General features: G+C 46.1%; 1 protein-coding gene across 2 annotated transcripts; it reads left to right on the top strand.

Annotated features, from left to right (window-relative positions):
- Window positions 1-558: 558 nt before the first annotated feature.
- On the top strand, window positions 559-14,148 carry ELOA (elongin A). 2 transcript variants are annotated; one of them, XM_059915923.1, is made up of 11 exons: window positions 559-774; window positions 5,707-5,763; window positions 6,550-6,656; window positions 7,506-8,694; window positions 9,092-9,206; window positions 10,256-10,411; window positions 10,513-10,610; window positions 11,444-11,624; window positions 11,877-11,988; window positions 12,592-12,767; window positions 13,751-14,148. In XM_059915923.1, exons 1-11 carry the CDS (start codon window positions 700-702, stop codon window positions 13,810-13,812), a joined length of 2,328 nt encoding a protein of 775 aa, XP_059771906.1. In that variant the 5' UTR covers window positions 559-699; the 3' UTR covers window positions 13,813-14,148. The 2 variants fall into 2 exon arrangements, with proteins under 2 accessions (XP_059771906.1, XP_059771905.1); XM_059915922.1 differs by having other exon boundaries at window positions 604-774; window positions 12,592-12,771.
- The last annotated feature ends 2,557 nt before the right edge of the window (window positions 14,149-16,705 follow it).

Raw genomic sequence — 16,705 nt, forward strand, 5'->3', positions numbered from 1 at the left:
TTAGATTCACATTCCAGCTTCACTTCTTTCCTGTTACATGACCACATGCAAGTTAATTTAGTCTCCCTGAGCTTCAGTTTCCTCATATGTAACATGGGGATAATATACCTCGTTTCACTGGGTTGTACTGAGAGTGAAACTTAGCTCAACCACTGGGCTTAGTACCCCCAATCAAGGGTGGTCACTAGCGTTAATCCCTGATTTCCTGAGCCGCAAACCCACCCTGCAACCACACACAGGTGTTATTTGGGGCGTGGCTCAGAGCGCAAGGGGGCGGGCTAGGATTTATAAAGGCAGGGTCCGGCGCCGTGATCTCATCCTGCCTTGGCTGGACACCGGAGTGGTTTTCCAGGCCGTGGCTCCGCACTACGAGGACCAGAAGCGAGGCTGCCCAGCGGCGACCAGTGCGGAGCCCACGCCCCCGGACCAAGCTGCTCCAGCTCCCGGCGCACGCGGCTCCGGGAGGGCGCCAAGGACCGGACCCCCGACAACCACAGGCCGTGGGGGCGGGGCCTGCAGCCGGCCGGCCTCCCCCCCCCCCCCCCACCACGCCCCGCGGCCCCTCCACCCCACTTCGCCGAGGCCCGGAAGGGACCAGTCGCGCTTCCGTCTCCGCCGGGGAGGCACGGAGGGCGGAGCTGCAGCCAGAGGACGCGACGCGAGCCCAGTTCCGGCGAGGAGGCCGCGCCAGTGACAGCGATGGCGGCGGAGTCGGCGCTCCAAGTTGTGGAGAAGCTGCAGGCGCGCCTGGCCGCGAACCCGGACCCGAAGAAGGTGAGAGAGCGGGCAGCGCGGAGCGGGGCGGGCGTTGGGCGCGGCGCGGCCCCGTAACGGTCGCGGGCCCGGGCGCGGCTCCTTCCCGAGCGGCCGGGGCCGTGGGGGCTCGGACCCGGAGCGCGGCCCCGCCGGTCTGCGGCCTGCGGTCGGGAAGTTAGTGGCCCTTGGCCGCTGCCCACGCGGTGGGACCCCGCACGGCGAGCGGCGCGCCTCGGCGGGCCCGGCCTCCCTGCCTCCCGGGCCGGGTGCCCGCGGTGTCCGCCCGGAGCCCGCGTGCCGGCGGGGCTCCCGGAGCCCTCCCCCGGCGTCCCGGGCCAGCTGTTTCCTGTCGGGAGAGCTCGCCCAGAGTTAACTCCTGCCCGCTCCATTCCTCGCCCTGCGAAATGTTTCTGATTTCTTAGAGTCTTTTGATGTTTGTTGGGAGAAGGAGGTGGTTCTGCCTGTGCTTGATGGAGTCTAGGCTCGGTGTGTGGTCCTGCGTCTTTAAGACGTTTTTATTGCTTTGGCTTGATTATTAGAGCGTGGACCTTTTCGCTTTCTCAGTAAATCTCTTTCAAAACAAAATAAACCTCACGTCACCCTAACTAAAAACTTAGGTTGTAAATGGAAAGGAAAGAAAAAAATTAAGGCTTAGAAGTTGCAGCTAGATTTCCTTCTGGCCTTGATAGAAAGGTAAGAGCTACCGTTTCTGGCTGCTGCGAGTGATGGGCAACCATTTTTAATTGCACTCAGCTAGTTTTTTCCCCCCTTAACTGTTTTCTTAAGTTAAATGCATTCTTCTCTCTCTGCGACTTTTCTTCCATCCAGCTTCTTGGTGTCTGGGAGAGTGTCCCGTGGATGTTAGAATTTTTTTTTTTTAATTGAAATACATTGATGAAAACACTCAAGGTGTTTGACATTCTCTGTCAGCATTATAGCTGGAGTGTACAGTGTGTAAGAGTTGGATCTCTGAACCCCGGAGTGGCTTTTGAAGAGGAAATAATCCAGGGAGGCAGTGGAAATAAAGTGGTGAGGAGATTTGAGTTCTAATTCATTTGCCAGCCATGGACATTAGGGATGTTCCTTGCTAAGCCAGCTTCCTCACCTGCTTCTTCCCAGGACAGAACCAAAAGGCAGAAGAGCTCAGTAGATGTTAATCTCCACTCTTTACAGTTTTTCTTGAAGGGCCCCTTTCTCTTCACCTGTTCTTGGCCTGTCATAGGTGAGGTTTTTTTCCCTCCGTTTCTAAAGGCTGCTCAACGCATCTCACTATCAGACCACTGTTTAACTCTTCTCGTGCATACCTAGCTCAAAGATCCACTTCTTCAGGACGACATTTTAGCTTTAAGTCTGTGAAAACTGAAATGCTTTCACTTGTTTTGTGTTATATTTTCTATAATGGCTTCAGTACCTAGTGGACAGACATATTTACAAGTTTCTTTTTACAATAACCCTTTGTGGGCATCTAATAAATGGTCATTATTTCCGAGTACTAGCTTGTTTTCCCAAACACTGTAGGTTTGTGACTGATTTTTTTTAAAACCCTAGAGCAGTATGATGTAAATCGCCCCCCTCTCCCCAATTTGGTCTTTCATCGGGTTAAAAAAAATGCACCGTTATAGTGTCTACATTTTCCCACTAGAATTTAAATTTTGAAGTAGCTTTTCCAGTAGTTGATGTGCATGAAATTTAAAATTAAGAAAAGGTTGGTTTGACTTCACATCCTCCTTGAACTATTAGTGATTGTGAGTATCTGGGCTTTCTCTTCCCAGATAGAAACTCACCCTGAGCTTCTGACTTTGCATTATGAAGATCATTTTTGCAAAGGGCACAATAGTTGGCATTTACAAATGAGCTAATGCAGAGGGAAAACTGCAAGCTGGCACACTGGCCTCTCAACCTTCTGTTAACCCAACAAGCTCCCACAGGTTGTTCTTGAAATTGTAAGATGATTATATAGCAGTACTGAACTTACAACTAAATCTTGATTTCAAACCATTATTAGCCAAAGGGTTGATTCCACACCTATATTCATAGATTTCCTCGTATTAAACATAGGTGTTTAACTGTAACTCTCTTTTCACTTTAAGCTCATCTGTGATCTAGGCTTACTTGGGGAAAAAGGTATCAGGCAAACCAGGGTCACTTGGTTCCTACTATTTAAGTGGAAGCAATTTTCATGGCTGGTAAAGTTACCTGTCCTGTGTTACAGTTTGAACGTGGAAACTACGAAGAACACCGTTTGAAGGCAAGTGGAGAACGAGGGGTCAACATTATGAATATCTTTAGCTCTTTGTGTTGAAGTAGTGTGCAGAGGACAACTGAGATTCCTAAGCATGGACTGTGCAAATGTTTGACATTTCTCAATGACTTGTTATCAGTTCTTGCAAACTACAACTGGTTTGATAACGGCAAGTTTCCACCTACCTGAGGATACCCAAAGTGCTTTATCTTTTTAATGCTTTGTTCTTTTTTTTTTTTTTTTAATAGCTACTTTATTTATTTACTTATTTATTTTTGGCTGTGTTGGGTCTTCGGTTCGTGCGAGGGCTTTCTCTAGTTGCGGCAAGCGGGGGCCACTCTTCATCGCGGTGCGGGGACCGCTCTTCATCGCGGTGCGCGGGCCTTTCACTGTCGCGGCCCCTCCCGTTGCGGGGCACAGGCTCCAGACGCGCAGGCTCAGTAGTTGTGGCTCACGGGCCCAGCTGCTCCGTGGCATGTGGGATCTTCCCAGACCAGGGCTCGAACCCGTGTCCCTTGCATTAACAGGCAGATTCTCAACCACTGCGCCACCAGGGAAGCCCCTTTGTTCTTTTTTGAACCTAATTGAAAATAGAGGGGCTCTGAAGCCCTTTTTCTCTTATGTTGGGCTAAATTGGTTTGAATATCTCTAGGGTTTTAGTTTCATCTGCTTTTAAGTCGTCCCTCCTAACCCAAAACGAAGCAGAAAGGCAGCATTTACACTTCCAATTAGTGCTAGGCTTTGAGATGAACACACCTTCAATGACTTCTGGCCCCATTCTTATATGTGGCCTTTGTAGAGGTCCTGGGACTCTGTCCTGGTGGTGACCTTCTTTCCTCTGTGGACTCTAAACTGTCTGACAACGTAACACTAAGGAGGGGTTCTTCTGCTTTGTGTCGAGTGTGCTAAGAGGCACATGAACTACTGCTCCATTTACTTTTCCGGTCTTCTAAGGACAGTGTCTTTATGTTGGATATTTCTCCTGGCTTTGTAGTACATGCTGTGGTAAACACACTTGACCTACTCGCTTGTTAGGCAAGTTACCTAACCTCACTGAGCTCAGTTTTAATATCTGTAAAATGGGGAACATAATATCCATTTTATAGAGTTGGTTAATGAGGATGAAATGAGGTAACACATGTAAGGACTTAGCATAGTAGCCAGTGCACAGTAAATAGTATATAAATGCCTTCCAGGGAATGGCATTAGAGGAGACAACCTGTCTTTAACCTTTTCAATGATTCTAAATTTTCCTTTAAGAAAAGGAATTGGCATTCATCTTTGCACCCATAGCTTTGATGACAAGAAATACACATATACTTTGTCCTGAGTTGGATGGTGGTGGTGATCGAATTCGAAGTGGAGGATAATTTTCACTCAACTATGAAGGTGAAACTCCTTAGATACACCACTTGGCTTCTCATATGTTCCCAGTCAAAACAAGATTATCACATGTGATCCAGTTGCTCTGCCTAGCAACCAGGTTCGGTAATTACTGAAGTAGAATGACCAGAAAAGCATACTTGCTACTCCACCTAGTAGCAATATAGCATACTAATTGTAGCCTGGGCTACACATAGAAAAAGAACAGATCTTGTTATCAGATATTTAAATATAAAGGTAGTCACAGTTAATCTATTTTGAACTACTTGTACTTTTCAGCACTCCTCGAATGGTAGGTATATTTATATATACATAAATATTTCCTAGAGAATGGCATAGCAGTCATGACTTTGGGTAGAAGTGGAGCAAGGAGGAATTGGCTGGGGAATATCTGGTAGAGGATCAAGGGTAGCCGTTTAAAGAATGGTCAGTTGATGAATGAAATGATTAATAAGAAGCATTTATTGAGCTTGTATAGCATTCCAGGCACTATGGCTAAAGACTGCACATGGTTTGTCTCTCTGAATCCTCACAGCTTGTGAAGTACAGACAGGATCCAGTTCCTGTTTTGCAGATGAAGTAACTGAGGTTCAGAGAGGTTAGTGACTTGCACAAGATCACCCCACAAGGAAGTGGCAGGGCCAAACTGAAGCCTGTCTCTGACTCTGGAACTCTGTCGTAACAGCTCTGCTATCTGATTTTGAGCTAGCTCAAGAGGATACAGAAAGGAAATGTGACCAAACCCAGATTGCTTCTCTAATCTACCCAGACATTTTGTGTTCACCATTTGCAATGGCAAAGCTCTGATTCTAGCAACTTGAAATTGATCTTGGTTTCCCACTTACATCGAAAAAAACCCAGTTCTGTTAAACACACTTTTTCTGGAAACATGATACCCTTTTTCTGTAGAGACCTCTTCTCCTTTTTACTTTCCTCTATGCCGGGTGCATGAGTAATTTCCTAAAATTGGCTCCTTTCTCAGGAAGTCTTTCTCAAAACTGGGCAGAAAGATAGTTGTTGATTACTTTTCCTAGAGCTGATAGGTTTGATTCTCTTCTCTAAGTTTTATTTCCCCTTGGTGTAGCATAGTGGCTGAAAGCACACAATCTAAAGCCGCAGATCTGAGTGAATCCTGCCCTACTTGCATCCTGGGGCAAGTACCTTAACTTTTTCGAGTCTGTTTTCACACTTGTAAAATAAGGATAACAATCATACTGTATACTATACAGAACAGTGTAAGTACTTAACCATTGGATATTATTCTTATTTGTTCCAGTGAATGATTATGATTTTATAGAAATTAATGTTCATTTTATTCTCTGCAGCTATTGAAATATTTGAAGAAACTCTCCACCTTGCCTATTACAGTAGACATTCTTGCGGTAAGAACTGTGTAATTTTAGATGTTATATAGCTATGTCCCCTCCCCTTCCCGACCAGAGAGATTGTACAGTAAGAGCATGGGCTTTAGAAGTGAAAGAAACCAGACACAAGGCCACATATTGTATGGTTTTGTTTATATGAAATGTCCAGAATAGGCAAATCCATAGATAGAAAGTTAGATTAGTGATTGCCAGGGGTGGGGAGAATTGGGAGGAACAGGGTTTCTTTTTAGGGTGATGAAAATGTTCTGGAATTAGTGGCGATGGTTGTGTAGTATTGTGAGTATTCTGGAAACCACTGAACTGTACACTTTAAAATGGTTAAAATAGTGAATTTTATCTCAGTTTTTTTTTTCTAAAAATTAAAAGAACATTGGCATTTAGTCCTGGATTCAAATCCAAGTTTGTGACTTTAGGCTGTTCCTTCGTTGTAAAATGGGGCAGGTCCTAACCTCATAGAGTTATCAAATAAGTATTAATTCAGACACTGTATGCAGTGCTCTTAGCTCAGTGCCTAACACCTGCCATGATCACTCTTGTTATTATTGCTAAAGTTCTAGAAGTGTTTTAATTTAGTGTTTTCCTCTTCTGAATCTGGTGCGCTTTGCTACTGTGTGTCTTATTAGAGTTTTGGGGCACAGACACAAAGTAAGTTTGTACTGAGACTTGCAAGGTATGTTTTTGGAAGGAAGTATTGGTTTGTTGAAAAGTAGGAGGTCTTATTTCTTTAGAAAATTGTGAGCCTGGTTCTACAACCCTCTAACAATTCCTTTGTCAACTTTGTAGGAGACCGGGGTTGGGAAAACGGTAAATAGCTTGCGAAAACATGAGCATGTCGGAAGCTTTGCCAAGGACCTAGTGGCCCAGTGGAAGAAGCTGGTTCCTGTGGAACGGTAAGAAAAGTTCCTCAGTTCTGCCTCAATTATAAGCAATAATCCATGATCATTATAGAATACTAGAAAACATTTAAAAATAGAAATAAGAATAAAAATTTCTTAATTCTACCATCCAAAGATAAGCATTATTGACATTTTGGAATGTTTCTTTCTAACCTGTTCTTCTTTTTTTAAATTTTTATTTATTTATTTATTTATTTTTGGCTGTGTTGGGTCTTCGTTTCTGTGCGAGGGCTGTCTCTGGTTGCGGCGAGCGGGGGCCACTCTTCATCGCGGTGCGCGGGCCTCTCACTGTCGCGGCCTCTCTTGTTGCAGCGCACAAGCTCCAGACGCGCAGGCTCAGTAGTTGTGGCTCACAGGCCTAGTTGCTCCGTGGCATGTGGGATCTTCCCAGACCAGGGCTCGAACCCGTGTCCCCTGCATTGGTAGGCAGATTCTCAACCACTGCACCACCAGGGAAGCCCTCTAACCTGTTCTTAAAAGGCATTTTTATATAGTTGTGAATAAACTGATGTAAATTACAGCCCTTTTTTAATGTAACAAGTTAAATATTTCGCTGTGTTGAAAAGCTTTTAAAGTATTTTCACGTCCACAAGATGTTTGATCTTCTTTGTGTCCTGTAGTTAAACTCATCATTTTCCATTTATTGAATATTTCAGCTTTCCCAGTTTTAAAACTTAGCTGAGTGTCTTTGAGCAGAACCCATTGACCTTCTTCCCAAGACCTTGTTTCTAACTCTGTAAACTCTTCATCTCTTTCGTGAGTTCAGGTCCTGTGACGTTGTCCTCTGAACAAGGATTACCCTGAGATTTATATCTGCTGCATCTTCTTTTTCTTTTATTTTAGAAATACTGAGCCTGATGAACAGGACTTTGAGAAGAGCAATTCTCGAAAGCGCCCCAGGGATGCCCTTAAGGAGGAGGAGGAGGTAGAGGGGGACTACCCAGAAAGCTGGAAAGCCTCTGGTAGCCAGTCGTTTAGTCCTGATAACAGACAGAAAAAACACAGAAAACTCTCAGAGCTTGAGCGCCCTCACAAAGTATCTCACAGTCATGAGAGGAGAGACGAGAGAAAGAGGTACCACAGAGTTTCTCCAGTTTACTCTTCAGACCACGAATCTTCCGATTACGGCCATGTTCAGTCCCCACTGTCATCCGCCAGCCCTCATCAGATGTCTGTGGACCATTACAGATCCCTGGAGGAGGACCACGAGCCCTTTGTTTCACACCAGAAGCCTGGCAAAGGCCACAGTAATGCCTTTCAGGACAGACTGGGGGTCAGTCAAGAACGACACCTGGGTGAAGCCCAAGGGAAAGAGGTCGTGAGTCAGAGCAAGGAGCACAGATCTTCCCATAAAGAAAAACGTCCGGTGAATGCCAAAGGAGATGAGAAGTCTTCTTTGAGCAGAGAAAAATCACACAAGGCCATCTCCAAAGAGGAAAACCGGCGGAGGCCACCCTCAGGGGACAGTACAAAGGAGAAACCGCCCTCTAGTGGTGTCAAGAAAGAGAAGGAAAAAGAGGGCAGCACCAAGAAGGTTTTACCCCCCTTGGAGGTGGCATCAGACAACCACCTTAAAAAGCCAAAATATAGAGACCCAGAGAAAACCAAATCAGACAAAAACAAGCAGAGTCTAGAAAGCTTAGACATAGGCAAGAGGGCAGGAGACCTGTTGCCCAAGGCAAAAGAGAAGGTTTCTAACAACCTAAAGACTCAAGAAGGAAAAGTAAAACCTTCTCATTCAGATAGAAAGTCAGTGGGCTCCTTTCTTAAAGCTGAGGAGGCAGATATGGATGATGAATTCGAGCAGCCCACCATGTCTTTTGAGTCATACCTCAGCTATGACCAGCCCCGGAAGAAAAAGAAAAAGATTGTGAAAACTTCAACCACGACTCCTGGAGAAAAAGGATTTAAAAAACATGATTCAAAAAGCACTAGTAAAAACTTGGACTCAGTTCAGAAATTACCTAAGGTGAATGAAAACAAGTCAGAGAAGCTTCCGCCAGCTGGATCCCATTCAGCCAAGCTGAAAAAGGTAACCCCTGTGGCCCCTTCCCAGCCAGAGCACCTGGGCCTGCAGAGCTCCCGGGACGACCCCAGGGACGACCCCACCGCTGTTTGTCTGGGCTGGCTTTCCCGTGGCCTGTTGAATGTCAGTTTGAAGTAATTTCCTCCCGGCCTCTCTGGCCACCTCTCTCTGGCCACCAGGGTCAGCAGAATCCAAGAAAAGTATTTTCTGAGGCATCCCATTGTGCTGGGCCCATCTCTCTGTGTCTCCTGACTTAGGTGGTGTCGGGCACGGCTGCCGCCCCTCCTTCAGGCTGGATACGCCTGTGAAGTTACCTGCCACGTCAGCGCTGCTGGGCATCGACTGTGGGAAGGAGCTGTGCTTGTAGAAGGAGGCTCTCCAGTCACTGGTCTCTTCTCTGCAGGTCCCCAGCGATGTGCTGCCAGTGTTACCAGACCTTCCATTACCTGTGATACAGGCCAATTACCGCCCACTTCCTTCCCTTGAATTGATGTCTGCCTTCCAACCAAAGCGAAAAGGTAATTTTCTTTGTCTCTTTTTCTTTTTTTAATGGAGAAAATGATTTTAAAAATTCATTCATGATCTGTCATCAGATTTTGGTGCATTTGCTAAGAGCACAGGTTCTGGAGTTTGATGGCTTGGGTTTGAATCCCAGCTCTGGCTTCTACTACAAGTTACATGAACTTGGGTAACAACTTAATTTCCTTGGACTTCAGTTTCATATTCTGTAAATGGGAGTAATAATGGTATCTGCCTATGAGGTGGATTGAAAGTGATAATGCTGGTAAAGCTCTGAGCTCTGGGTTTTTACACATAGTGTTTGCTAAATCTTAGCTGCTGCTATTACCAGCAGCCTTTTACTCTGTACATTCCATAGGGGCTTAAAAAAAAGGCCAGTTTAGGGACTTCCCTGGTGGTGCAGTGGTTAAGAATCTGCCTGCCAATGCAGGGGTCACAGGTTCGATCCCTGGTTCGGGAAGATCCCACGTGCCGCGGAGCAGCTAAGCCCATGTGCCACAACTACTGAAGCCCATGTGCCTAGAGCCCATGCTCCGCAACACGAGAAGCCACTGCAATGAGAAGCCCGTGCACCACAACGAAGAGTAGCCCCCGCTTGCTGCAACTAGAGAAAGCCCGCGTGCAGCAACAAAGGCCCAAATGCAGCCAAAAAATAAATAAATAAATAAAGGCTAGTTTTAATAGCAAAAGAATTAGATGCTACATAGGTGTCCCTTAGCAAGAGACTAACAGATGGATCATGGTTCATCCACATAGTGGCATCTTATGCAGCCGTTTAAAAAAAAAAAGTAGAAAATCTATGTACTGATGTGATTTCTAAAATGTAAATGACAGAATGGTTATAGTATGTTATTGATTGGTTAAAAAGGAATAAAATAAATATTAGTTTATATTTGCATAGACTCTCTGGAAGGACACAAGAAACTGGTAGCATTGGTTGCCTTTGAGAAAGGAAACTGGGAGGCTGGGGAATGGGGTGGAAGGAGAGTTTTCACTGTATTGCTCAGTGCCTTTTATCACTTACACTCCTGTTTTTCTTGCCCTACAGCACTCTCCTCACCCCAGGAAGAGGAAGAAGCTGGATTTACCGGACGAAGAATGAATTCCAAGATGCAGGTCTATTCTGGTTCCAAGTGTGCCTATCTCCCCAAAATGATGACCTTGCACGAGCAGTGCATCCGGGTGCTTAAAAACAACATTGACTGTAAGTCACATGCTTCTCTTTCGCTCTTCAGCACGTTGTGGCACTGGGACACCGGGTGACTTGGCCGCTACTCAGTGAGTTTCCCCTTTGATTCTCTGCAGCAATCTTTGAAGTGGGAGGCGTCCCATATTCTGTTCTTGAACCTGTTTTGGAGAGGTGTACACCTGATCAGTTATATCGCATAGAGGAATACAATCACGTGAGTATCCTGTTTGGATGGGAAGAGGGCAGTGTGCTGGCTTGCGTCTCCAGAAGCAGCTTTGTCTCCGAATCTGCCACGGTGATGGGCAGGTGGTGGTCGGATCACTGTTCTGGGTTTGTCTGTGGGCCTTTAAACAGGCAGGTTTTTAGCACCTGCTCCTGGCATCTTAAGTAGGCCTCTTGGGCTAGAATCAAGATGGGATTGAAAGGTGGGAGAGGGGGACCATTTCCCACACCTCCCTTGAGCTTGCCTAGTTACAGAGGTCAAGGGAGAATTCTAGCAGCACAGCCCTTGGGATCCAGGGCAGGGACAGAGCTATGTGTTGACACTCAGGTGTCTGGTGAATATAATTGGCTGGGTGTCTCCTAGAGACAAACAGATCTATCCCCAAATCCTCCTAATGCTGGAGATGCTCATCTGATTGCATTAGCTGTCTCTAATTCAAAGGATCTATGACATATCCTTCTTAAGTGGCCCCTGGCCATTGCAGTTCAGTGTAGTGATGGGGAAATGCCTGGATTTGACTTCATCCCAGTTCCTACCCTGCACTGATTTTCTAAAGGAAAAGACTGATCTTAAACTAATTTTTGTGTTGCCTTCTCTCCTAGCCCCACAACCCCCAAAAGCAGCTAGTATAGTGCCTCACACTTAACATTTTTTAATTCAGTGATTTGGGTTTCTTTCCTAGAACTGCGGTATTTTAATATACTACTGCTACTACTAAGAGGACCAAAATATCATTAGGAAGCTGGTCCCCCTGGGTGATTAAGGATGGAAAAGAGATGTGTAAGAGTACTTGCATGTAAATGATGTCCTGGTTCTGATTTTAGGTATTAATTGAAGATACGGATCAATTATGGAAAGTTCATTGTCACCGAGACTTTAAGGATGAAAGGCCAGAAGAGTATGAGTCGTGGCGGGAGATGTACCTGCGGCTTCAGGATGCCCGAGAGCAGCGGCTGCGAGTCCTCACAAAGAATATCCGATCTGCGCACGCCAATAAGCCCAAAGGTAAGGGGGCAGCGTGGGTCTGGCAGAATAGTGAGCCCTGTGCTCTGGTCAACAGCAGGGCCGTGGTGGGCTCAGCTAAGGTATCACCTCTGGCCCCCAAATCTCTCCTGCATTTGCAGAAGAGGGCAAAGCGTGAGGTGTTTCTTCTGCCACTGTGCATGCTACCCTACAGAGGGGTTTCCAGGGTTGATAATCCCCTACCTTTAGCACCTCAGCTCAAGAAGGCGGGTATTAATCTCCATTTCTCCGCAGGCCGACAAGCAAAAATGGCCTTTGTCAACTCTGTGGCCAAGCCGCCTCGTGATGTTCGAAGGAGGCAGGAGAAGTTTGGAACAGGAGGTGCAGCTGTGCCTGAGAAAATCAGGTAAGATCTCTGCTCCTCTGTGGTTTCTGCCTGCTCAGGGAGAGAGAGAGCCCAAGAGCTTATCTTTCAGCCCTGAGAGGCAGCCCAGGGGCAAGAAGCGATTGATTTTGGGGGTGAAAGCGTGGCAGTGCAGAGTGGGTTCTGCAGGCTGACCTTGACCATCTGGGCACTTGACCTCCCTGAGCCTCAGCGTCCTTGACTGCACTGTGGGCCGGATAATGATTCCTGCCCCTAGGTGGGGTCAGGGCGGGGGGTGGTCAAGATTAAATGGAGAACAGGGCCTGGCTTCTGGGACACATCCCCTAAGGCTTTTTTCCCTTTCCCCATTTAAACAAAAAACATATTACTGTGATGACTAAATTATCTAAGTACGTTAGCATTGTCAAAATACAGATTTACACCTAAACAGTGAAAAGTTAGTCGAGATTATCATTCATTCTGAAGGCCTACCACAGTCACTTCCGAGCCATCACCAGAATCTAGGGTACTAGGTCCGCTGGTCAAAGCCGCAGAACTGAGTCCTCAGACCAGCCAGCTTCAGGCTCTTGGTGCCGAGGGCAGATCTCTCCTGCTCTTGGCTAGCAGCTTTGCTCTGTGTCCCAGGATCAAGCCAGCGCCGTACCTCTCAGGAAGCAGCCGCTTGGGCAGTGGCGGCAGCAACAGCTTTAACGCCAGCCCCGAGGAGCCGGCCTACGACGGCCCGAGTACCAGCAGTGCCCACTCGGCACCCGTGGTCAGCAGCGCTGTTTCCTGTGATCCTAGGAAACCGACTGTGAAGAGTAGGTAACTTGGAGCTCCTGCTCAGATATTTCAAAACTAGTATTTGAACCCCTCTAATGTTATTCCTGCTGCATCACACTTTGTGTGTTAGATGTAGCGTATTTGATGCCTTGCACACAGCTGGTCTAAATGTCAGGGCCTCCTTCCCCTGCTTTGTTCGTAGTGCATATTTTCGTGTGTCATTTAAATTATGATCGTAGTGAATATTCATTTTGGTACTCTGCTTTTTTTTTTCTTTTATTTTTTTCAACCTAAATGTAAACCTGTTTCTCCAGGCAATAACATGGAGTTTCCAACTGTTATTATTAACAGCTAAATAATTTTATTGAAGTTTTATAACCTTATAACCCCACCTTCCAAGTATTTTTTTATATGTAGTTGGGTCTATTTCATATTTTACTAACTTAACTACTGTAGACTATCCCCAATATTCTACAGCGGTGTCCTAACTTAAGAAAAGCATTATTCTGCATTTACTTCAGGGCCCACAGGAGGGTGGGAGTCCTGACTTGCACTTTGGCTCGGTTCAGGTTAACCAGGCTAGAGGGCAGGCTAGTCGTTCTTAGGTGGTATGTGCATTTAGCTCATCTCAGACCTGTTGCTACACTGGACAGACAGGTATGGGAGGGGGTGCTTTTGGCTGGTTTGGATATTGGTGAGGCAGAGTTAAATTATGGCTCAGAATGGCCTTTAGAGTCTGGCAAGGCTTGAACTCCAGTTCTGCCGCTTACCGTACAGGGTCCAGCCTGAGTCTTGGTGAAGTTGTGAGAATTAGAGGGAATGATTGTCAGGGGCCTGGCAGGTGCTGGGGAAGTGTTACCTTTGGGCTGCTGCTTTTCTATGGGGTTGGCAGATAACTGCTGCTTGTATCCATTTGTCTGGCTGTGTAGAGCCAAGAGTAACAAGGCTTTGTTTGATTGTAAACCACTGGTGTCCACACTGCCATGGATCTGAAACAACTGCCTTATTTCTCTTTTCACAGAAATTGCCCCAATGATGGCCAAGACGATTAAAGCTTTCAAGAACAGATTCTCCCGACGATAAACTGAGGACTTACCTTGGAAATGAAATTTGCGGAGAGGAATACGAGGACAGTGGGGGTTGGGGAATGGAACTTCCAGAGGAGACCAGGATCTTTCGCTTCGTGGAGGCTTTTGGTCTCCGAGTCCTGCACAGTCGGCAGGCGTCGTGCCTGTGCCTGTGTCTGCAGCTGCCGCCTCCCTGCCTGGCGAGCACTTCCGAGTTCTGAAGAAGATGTGAAGCCTCACGCTCACTGAGGATTTTAAGGTCAATTGTACCTTTGTTGTTAATTACCTTCTTTGTAAACTATAAGACATAGTTTTAATTAATAAATATTGCCCCCAGATTGTATTTATATTACCCCCAGGTTTCTTTTTGTTTTTTTGGGTTTTTTTGTTTTTTTCCGGTCCTCTACCACACACTTAGCCTTTTATTTTTAGGGTTCTTTGTTAGACAAAAGCCTATTGAAAGCCTTTCCCCTGTCCCAGTTCATCTCTCCTGAGTAGACTTTGGCCCAGAGAGAGGACTGGGTGTCCCCAGAGCCTGTGTGGCACGTGCTGCACGTAGAGCGAGGAATGGGTCCTGGGCTGCCTGTCCTGGAGGGGGAGCCCTGGCGTGGTGACAGGAAGTGTTCAGGTCGGACCCTCCCCCCCCCCCCCCCCCCCCCGCCCCACCTCTGAGACCCTCAGTTGCTTTGAGGTCCTGTGCAGGTGCATCTCTTTCCTACTCATTCAGGGAATTATTTATTAAGGGAAGTTCTAGAGTCTTTCCCCCCATCCTTTTTGCCAGGTCCCACTGTTTTTGAGGCTCACTAGAGAGCACAGAACTCCAGTATTTTTACAATTTCCAGTTTCTAATTCAAAACTTTAGGGTTTTTTTCCTCCCCTATTTTTCCTTCTCCCCACTGGCATGGGGCAAGACACTAACACATGGCAGGGCTTTCTGTAGGCCCCCAAATACAACTTCAGAGTTTTAAAAGCCAGCACTGTAATCTCTTAGTCCATGTGAATTGCTACTAGAAGTGAATGGTTTTAAAAGGTAATGCTGTGTTGGAAATTGGTTTTGTTTTTGCCTTTCTTTAAAAGGTAAGATCATGTGATTGAAAGAGCACAACAATTTGCTATGTTTTGTAGAGAACTTAGCAACTTGAAACTCTACTTTTTGAATCTTGAAACCAGAATTTGGAGGTAAGGGCCAGTTTAAGGAAAGGGTCTGAGCTGTAGCATCAGGATGGGGTAGCCACAAGGGCATCCACCAGTCTTGGGAAGGGAGGATCTCACTTTCGAGTTGACATAGGGGGAAAAATCAGAGCTTGGAGGACAGTGTCAGTGTCCTTCTTGGCTGTTGAAGGGCACTAATCTAGTAGGAACCCACTTGGTTGTGACCCAGATAGAAGGAGATACTATAAATTTGAGAAGCTCATCCTTAAGAAACCTGAGAAGCAGATTGAGGGCGTGGTTAGTGTGATAGCCCATGGAGCTTGGCAGTTACCAGTCCCTTTGACAAGCTCACTCAAAGCCCAGAATATGGAGCCCACTGTTTTTAACCATCCTGGAGACCTCAGTTAGGCTAACTCTGAAGATTGCAGAGCGACGCAGCAAGAAGTCTGTGCAGCAGAAGCATTGTTCAGTGTGCGTTGCTATGCAGGGTACCTGAGGGACACAAGTATTGCTGTGTTTTAATTTGCTGTATTTTTGAATTGGGTAAAGCATTCTTTCTCTTGATTGTTTGTATTACCATTCCACCAGTCCCCCAGCCTGCTCCCCCAAGGTGGTATTAGAAAGCCTCTTATCTAAAACCAAATGAGCGTCTGGGTCAGGTGCCAGACACCTGTTGCCTAGAATAGCTTCCTCTAGGTGTCCACGCCTTGAATTTGTCTCTTACCTGTGTGTTCAAGTCTTTACCATTGAAACCAGTTTTTCATATTTGATACAGTTGTGTATGATTTAATTTCCTTTATTAGGAGTCTTTGGGCAGGGAGGGAAGAAGAGACACATCCCAACATCACTATCCATCTTTGGATCACCCCTGTTTGCATAGAGCCAGATCTTTCCCTCTCCCCCTCCAAGACTGTCTGCATCAGGGATGTGACCTGGTGAGAAGAGGGAAGAGGAAAAACTGAGTTTCTAAACTACCGCCTCTCCTGGGTTATTGAAATGCCTGCAGAGCAGACACAGGATGATGTTGAACCTTTGGTCTCATTTGTGAAAACTTGTGCAATTTTTTTTTTCTGTGCTACACTACATACAAATCACTGAATTGCAAATTAACCCCTTTGTGATCCTTGGTGTAATGAGCAGTTTCTTTGGGGCTTTTTCTTTCTTTCCGGGAAGTGGGAGGGAAAGGAGCAAGGTATTACCTTGCTCTTCATTTGTATTTTGGTCCCAAAATGTAAATACAATTTTCTATGTTACTTTTTTGTGGTAACTACCAAGATGAATATTTTAATTAGATAAGTTATATGAAAAGGAAGGAAAATTCCATGTCTAAATTAAAAAAACAAAACAAAACACCATATACTGTTGTCTTTCTTCCTTTCTCCCTTATCGTGTCAGAGAATGGAAGTCGGTCACAATGTCTGGTTTCTGGGCTGTGAGGCAGAGATCTTAATCCCTGGCCTGGGCCATGAAGGATGCTGGATTTCTGTCTGTACTATAGCACAGCAGGTCTGGGAAAAGGAGACTCAAAAGGGAGGAAACCCTATGAGCAAAGCAAGGAAACTCAGATAAAAATGAGCACTTGGTGGGGACCATGCACTGTCCCTTACTGCACTTGGAACCCTGGGACTGACCTGTTACCCCGTTTTACAGTTAGAAGCTGAGGCTCTGAGGGGTGAAATGACAGCCAAAGCCATTAAGCTAGTGAGTGGCAAAGGAAAGGATTTCAAACCCAGATTCTCTGACTGCAAAGTGTGTGC

The sequence above is a fragment of the Balaenoptera ricei genome, chromosome 1 (assembly GCF_028023285.1).
Source record: "Balaenoptera ricei isolate mBalRic1 chromosome 1, mBalRic1.hap2, whole genome shotgun sequence".
NCBI lineage: Eukaryota > Metazoa > Chordata > Mammalia > Artiodactyla > Balaenopteridae > Balaenoptera > Balaenoptera ricei.